The 7,473-nt window shown below is 50.8% G+C and overlaps 1 protein-coding gene and 1 long non-coding RNA gene across 2 annotated transcripts; one reads left to right on the plus strand and one right to left on the minus strand.

Moving 5' to 3' along the window:
- LOC120707186 (BTB/POZ domain-containing protein At1g67900-like) lies at positions 1-3,747 on the plus strand. Its single transcript, XM_039992022.1, has 4 exons — positions 1-189; positions 284-353; positions 581-1,828; positions 3,099-3,747. Exons 1-4 carry the CDS (start codon positions 131-133, stop codon positions 3,654-3,656), a joined length of 1,935 nt encoding a protein of 644 aa, XP_039847956.1. The 5' UTR covers positions 1-130; the 3' UTR covers positions 3,657-3,747.
- LOC120707192 lies at positions 2,027-3,099 on the minus strand. The gene is made up of 2 exons (XR_005688872.1): positions 2,502-3,099; positions 2,027-2,422 (listed from the first exon to the last, which is right to left on the minus strand). It is a non-coding gene; the product is annotated as an uncharacterized LOC120707192 (long non-coding RNA).
- Positions 3,748-7,473: the final 3,726 nt, after the last annotated feature.

A 7,473-nucleotide genomic window follows, 5' to 3' on the forward strand; every position in this document is an offset into this window, starting at 1 on the left:
ACCGGAGGGCCATTTCCAAGGGCTCTACACGAAGTTAGGCGGCCAAAGTGTTGGTAACCAACCCCCTCTCCCCTCTTCCCCAGTGAAACTTTCAGACTCCCGTTTTAGTAAAGCAGGGAGCTTGGCCAGGATGAAGTTTATGAAACTTGGCACCCGGCCGGACACCTTCTTCACCTCCGAGTCCGTGAGGTGCCGATTGTGATAGCGATCTTGCTCCTCAGGTTTTCTGCGTGCGTTCATGGCGTTCGCGTTGTCTGATTCTGTGGTGTCGTCCTGCGTTCAGGTCTGTCTGCACGGAGGTGGCCACCGACCTGCAGATCCTGGTGGATGGCTGCGTCTATCATCTCCACAAGGTAATTGATTCAAGGAGCAGAGATTATTTCCTCCCCCTTTTTTCTCAGTTTTTATGCATGATTCAGGAACTGAATCTTTGCGCACCGTGATCATCACATGTAGTGAATTTCTCTCAGGAAGTTCCCTATGATACGAGCATCTGTTGCGATTTTGTTTCCTTGATCTTGAACGCCATGTCTGAGATTCTTGGTTCCTTGTGGCATTGTGTCGTTGGTGAATGCCACAGTTTCCTCTGCTCTCGAAATGCATGCTCCTGCAAGCGCTCTGCGCCGATTCCGGCGACAGCGGCGACAGCGGCGGCGACGCCGTCGAGCTCCCGGGATTCCCGGGCGGCGCCGAGGCGTTCGAGGCCTGCACCAAGTTCTGCTACGGCATCACCATCACGGTGAGCGCGCGGAACCTCGTGCCGCTGCGGTGCGCGGCGGCGCACCTCGGCATGTCCGAGGCCGCCGACCGGGGCAACCTCGCCGCCAAGCTCGACGCGTTCCTCGCCTCGTGCCTCCTCCGCCGCTGGAAGGACGCGCTCGGCGTGCTCAGCTCCACGCGCCACTACGCCCCGCTCTGCGAGGACCTCGGCCTCACGTCCCGCTGCGTCGACGCCGTGGCCGCCCTCATCATCAACCCGGACACCGCCCCGCCGGCCAGGTCGACGTCGGCGTCGCCGTGGTGGGCGCACGACATCGCCGAGCTCGGCGTCGACCTCTTCTGGCGCATCATGGTGTCCGTTAAGGCCACCGGCGCCGTCCACGAGAAGACCGTCGGCGACGCGCTCAAGGCGTACGCGCGCCGCTGGCTGCCGAACGTCTCCAAGGACGGGCTCTCCGCGGACCAGCCGTTCGACAACGACGCCGGCGGCGGCGCGGACGTGAAGCAGGTCGCCACGCGGCACCGCCTCCTCCTCGAGAAGATCGTGAGCCTGCTCCCGGCGGAGAGGGACGCCGTCTCCTGCGGCTTCCTGCTCAAGCTCCTCAAGGCGGCCAACATCCTGAGCGCTTCCGCCGCGTCCAAGGCGGAGCTGGTGCGGCGGGCGGCGTGGCAGCTCGAGGAGGCCAGCGTCGCGGACCTGCTTGTCCCGTCGCTGTCCTGCGTCAGCGAGACGCTCTACGACGTGGACGCCGTGGCGGCCATCCTCGACGAGTTCGCGCTGCGGTACGCGGCCGCCGCGCCGGCGCACCCGCCGGCGATGGCCCTGTCCGGGAGCCCCGACGACAGCCCGGCGCACTCGGGCGGGCACCGGCGGTCGCGTTCGGCGGAGAGCGTGAGCTTCGACGGCACGCGACGGTCCTTGTCGGCCGCGCCCGTGTCGCAGGGCGCGCTGGCGCGGGTGGGCAAGTTGGTGGACGGCTTCCTGATTGAGGTGGCCAAGGACCCCAACATGCCGCTGGACAAGCTGCTCGCCATTGCCGAGGCCGTGCCGGACAGCGCCCGGCCGGAGCACGATGGCCTCTACAAAGTCGTCGACACATACCTCAAGGTGAGTACATTTCCATGGTTATAAAAAGGCAAAATTTGGTCGAGGACACTAAAAAAAATGGCTTTTGCCAAACACACTAAAATAATATGTCTTTGCCCAAACACATTAAACTTTCATGGCAATTGGGTGCTGGATACTGTAACACATATTGTAACATATCTTCATCAAAGAGGTATGAAAACATTTATAAAAGACAAGTATACCCCTACCCCTTCAAATGAACATATTAGATAGACAAAAGTACATGATAACATCATGTACTTCACCATATTCTTCACCATTCAGCACGCAGTAATCAAATACAAATAGCACGTTTAGCCATATTTGGCTACAATATAGACCCCAATGACATGGTTTAGCAATAGGGAATGATTCAGCAGGTTTAGCAAAAGAAAATCACAGATTCTGAGCCATATTTAGCTATCTTGATGCTACCAAAACTATACACGCTAGTGATCTGGCACTCTCTAGTCTTTCTTAGACCTGACAACCTTCAACTTCTTTGCCTTCCCCTTCTCCATGAAGGCTACTGGAGATAGTGCTTCACATGCAACACGCTCTATGGAGCCTTCAAATTCCAGCAACCTTTTTCGCCTAAAATGAATATAGAAATATGTAAATAATTATTTTAAAGAAAGATAACAGCCAGGAAAATATGATGGATGACATATACCTCCTTGTCATAGGGCTAGGTGTTTGCACAGGAGTGATAGCTCTACTTGGTGTAGATGGATTTTGCTCCAGCAACCTTCTTGATATACTAAATAGAGAAAAATATGTCAAATTCAGTAAGAAGTAATACAACATGGCAAAATTTAGGAAGTTGCATTTGTATCTTCTTGTCATAGGGCTTGGAGTAGAAACAGATGTGATAGTTCTTGTTGGTGTAGATGGTTCATCAAATGATGGTTGCTCCTGTATTGGATTAGTGGCACTACTAGATGGCACTACTGTGACACTTTTCTTGGCTTGTTTTCTTTTTGGTTTTGGAGGGGCAGGTGGTGGTGCATCAGATTCATAAACATATTCATTGCAAGTTTTTTCCATGTGTGGTCCAGCACCTAATTAACATCAAAGTTTAGTGTGTTTGAGCAAAAACATATTTTTTTAGTGTGTTTGGGCAAAAGCCATCTTTTTTTCCAGTGTCCTAGACTTAATTTTGCCTTGTAAAAAAGATCTTCACTTTGGATTATGTGTAAAGTCTTCGCGGATTAAACATCATTTGCATTCTCTAATCTTATTGATCTTTGCCTTTTTCGGTTAACTTTAGGCGCATCCGGAGATGAGCAAAAGCGCCCGAAAGCGGCTGTGCCGGGTGCTCAACTGCCGGAAGCTGTCGGAGAAGGCGTCCGCGCACGCGGCGCAGAACGAGCTCCTCCCGCTGCGCGTGGTCGTGCAGGTTCTCTTCTTCGAGCACGCGCGCGCCGCGGCGCTGGCTTCGGGCGGGCACGCCGCCGCGGACCTGCCCAGCAACATCCGGGCGCTGCTGTCCAAGACGTCCGGGTCGTCGGAGGACGACGAGGCCGACCGCGTCGACGAGCAGCGGCTCCGCGCGCTGGCCGACGGCGCGTCCCCGGGCGACGACTGGAGCGTGGAGGGCCTCCGCCGCGCGGCGTCCAAGATCGCCACTCTGCGGATGAAGCTGGCCGAGGAGGACGAGGACCCCGACGCCGACGAGTTCGCCCGGAAGGCTGGGCTGGGGCGCAGCGCGTCGCTGCGGTTCAGGGCGTCGCTGCGGGTCAGGGCGTTCTGCGCCATCCCCGCCGGGAAGCCGAAGCGGATGCTCAGCAAGCTGTGGCCGCTCGGCAGGAGCGGCGGCAGCCATTAGCGGCCGTTGTCTAGCTCCCGTGATCTCCTGTTTTTTCTGAGGATGATTTGTTTATCTCTTCGATTTAGTACTCCTCCGATCCTACATCTTCTTCTTCCTCCTCTTATATCAGTTACTCCAGGCGAAAGGCCGGGCCGTTGAGATGGCTAGCCCGGCCCGGTAGGGTCGCGTTCCTAGCAGGTTCTGAGTTTGAATCTTATCAGAAGTGAATTTTAGATTGCTGGGAGAAAAAAAAGGAGACATATCCTGTGCAATCAAGTTTATGGTGCAATCACCGTGCAATCCAACTAAAAAAGTCTCAAAAAATTCTGAAAAAAAACTTGAATGTGCATCTCAACCTACTTCATCTATATATACAATTTCAGGGTCAAATTCGTCCTCCTCTGGAAGTTAAAAAAAGACAAATTTTCTGACAAAAGTAATAGTTCAAATGCAACCTAAATTTGTCTTTTTTTAACTTCCAGAGGAGGACGAATTTGACCCTGAAATTGTATATATAGATGAAGTAGGTTGAGATGCACATTCAAGATTTTTTTCAGAATTTTTTGAGACTTTTTTTAGTTGGATTGCACGGTGATTGCACCATAAGCTTGATTGCACAGGATATGTCTCCGAAAAAAACCCTCTCGCTGTGCTCGCCGCAAGGCTTGGTCCTCTCGGGCATGGGCCAAGGTTCGGAGAATTTCTCTATCCGGTTAGCCAGTTAGGCTTCCTCTTAATGAAAAAACGGTGAGGTCCGTTTCACACCCGGTAGAGTTTTTTTATATCAGTTACTCCAGTTCCAAGGCAAATTGTACCTTGCGTGTAGTTGTAATTCCAATGGTCACAATAAAAAAATAGTAGAAATTGCACAGGCTACTTGCTCCTCTTATCTGCAAGCTGATTGAGCCTAACCTTCAGAGGCAACGATGAACGAATCAGTGCTTGCCAATTGCCAACTTCTACTCAGTGACGATGATGATGATTTCAGCACCTCACAATTCATAGTACAGCACGCCAAAGAGAACCCATCACCCAGCACCATCTTTCTTTGCTAATCCAAAGCAGCCTGTGATTGCCACCCACTTGTCAGATCATTTGCCTCCCAATGCTCAGTGAGTAAACAAAGGGGAGACACGAGCAGGCATGGAAAATCCGCGACGGAATCGAGATCGAATCGAAAACACTCACACGCTGCGCGGCAGGCAGATACTACAAGTGTTTTCTTTTTGCTTTTTACCTGAAAGATCCCCTTTGTTAGGTCTTGTGTGGGAGTGAGGATATATACGGCATGATGATGGGATGATAGGACCTCAGCTTCAGATTGCTGGGTCAGCAGCCACTAAACAAGAACAGGTCAGCATGGGCTCCTTTTTCCCTGCTAGCCATCGATGGCAATGTTTTAGCATGTAGCTCATCACTAGCATGGGTCGGCTCGTCCAGATCAGCCTCCGGGCCCCAGCCTTTTTTTTTCCCCAAAACATGTGTCGCGTCCTGAGAGAAAAAATTTCTCCAGCACAGGGTACAACAATCAGTTAAGGTGGAATTATTGCTCTTTTGGCAACTCTGAAAATTTTTAGGGACTTCTTCTCATCTAGAAAAAAAAACATAAGCCATTTTTTTGCGAGGATAAATAGAGCTTATCTCTGGACATGTGGAAAAACACCATCTCGACATGTATTTTTCACAAAGCTGACATGTGTACATTTTTTTTTGAAAAATCCTGATCCTTATGGTTCGGCGTATATATTAATATAAGAAGAAAAGAATTGATCCAGCTGACATGTGTACATCATATTAACAATCATTTACACGTAAAGATAGTACCGGAAAAGATTGTTCATGTGTGTATTGAGAAGAGAGGATAAACATTCTTTGCAGAACATGTTGTTTTCTTATACATAATACAAATGTTTTCAGAGAACATAATAGCAGTAGGACCGTGCCTTTAAAGGATGGATGGATGATCAAGCCATGTGTGATGTGTGTACTATGTAGTCCAATCCGTGCCGACGGTTGGCGGACGGAACGGACGCTGCAGATCGCCCAGGCTTCAGGACCATCAGCCACAAAAATAGCTGTTCTAAACAAGCTTGCAAATCCCATCCATCATTGATCATCCCGTCGTCGACGGCCTCTCTGCAGCGGCAGCTCTCACACCAAACCGAAACAACCTCGGAACCACCACCTGCACGAGCACGACGACCTCACCTGCCCGCGCGCGGCGCCACCGCCGCGCACGTACGCTCCTCGCCGGCGGCGGGGACACGACAGCGATGGCGCGCACGGGCGCTCGCCGAAAGACGACGCCGGAGGCGACAGGGACACGCACGCAGCAGCAAGGCAAAGGCAGGCAGTGACCAACTACTCCTAAGCATGGTTAACCTTACCGGTGGGAACCGGTCCGGTTTGACCGGTAACCGGTCAAACCGGTCCGGACCGGTTCCGGTTCCGACCGGTTCCCAACCGGTCCAAATTCAAATTTTGAATTTGAATTCAAAAAAATGAAAAATTCTCAAAAAATTCCTAAAAATATTTCAAGGTGTGATGAATCTAATGGTGTCAAATTTTCTCAAAAATTCGTTCATTTAGTATGGTTTGCGGAATTTATAAGTTAAATAAAAAAAACGTGCATACGAAAGTATACAAATACAATGTAAAAGTAGTATAAAAAAGAGTTGGAGGGTTCATTTAGACTAAAATATGTTGTACAAACATTTATTTAGTATACTTTGTGGGCATTTGAATTTAAAAAAAAAAAGAAAAAAATTTGAATTTGACCTGTACCAGTCAAACCGGCCGGTTACCATCCAAACCGGCCGGTATACCGGCCAAACCGGCCGGTATACCGGTCTAACCGACCGGCATACCGATCGGAACCGGTTGAACGGGGAAGTTTGAATTCAAATTTGAATTCCACCGGTTCCGACCGGTAACCGGCCAAACCGGACCGGTATACCGGAACCGGAGGCCGGCGGTTACCGGTCACCGGTCGGATACGTGAACCCTGCTCCTAAGCCGGGGAGGGACAGGCAGACAGGCGGCCAGCCAGCCATCACACCAAAGCTAATCGCCGATCAGACGAGGAGCCCCCGGCATTATTCCCTCGGTCTCTCTCTCTCTCTCTCTCTCTCTCTCTCTCTCTCTCTCTCTCTCTCCTCCGGTTCCAGGTGATACGCGCGGTGGCGCACAGTGTCGTCTTCGCTGGGGAGTGAATGGAGGGGTTCCAGGACCACAGGACACAAGGCATCTGGTGCTGTCGACGGCGTGCATGCCGGGCACCTCAGGCCGGCTCTGGCTCCTGTCCTGGCCAAGGGAAGGAAGAAGGGGATTACTCTGCCACTGCCAGATCCGTGACACGTCCAGGGTTTAAGCTCTTAACCGTTTCTGCCCTGGATCTGAATCGTTCTGCGTTGGTGATCCATCCGATGTGGCATTCCCTAATTTTTTTCTTCATGTGCCATTTTTGCTATACATACATGTATGTTGTGTTGTCTGATGTCTTTTTTTTTACTAACCAGGCAGAAGAGTTACTGATTATCTATACCTATTATATATCTATTACTAAAGCGAGTAAGATTTTCACCTAAATTTTTGGTTTGGTACGTTGGTTTGGTCTGCCTGTGTTATTGACAGGTGGGCCTTAGTCCATCTCGTATGCGAGTCGGACCGACCACTCCGTCCACGACTCGATCACGTAGATCCCTACAAATTAAGACACGGGCACCAATACGTATCTGATACTTATACCAACTTTATCTGTAGCAACGTACGGGCATAATTGCCTAATTATATTAAAAAAGAAATAACATCCAGACTGGACACAATAACAACGATA

This window comes from Panicum virgatum, chromosome 1K (assembly GCF_016808335.1).
Source record: "Panicum virgatum strain AP13 chromosome 1K, P.virgatum_v5, whole genome shotgun sequence".
Taxonomy (NCBI): Eukaryota; Viridiplantae; Streptophyta; class Magnoliopsida; order Poales; family Poaceae; genus Panicum; species Panicum virgatum.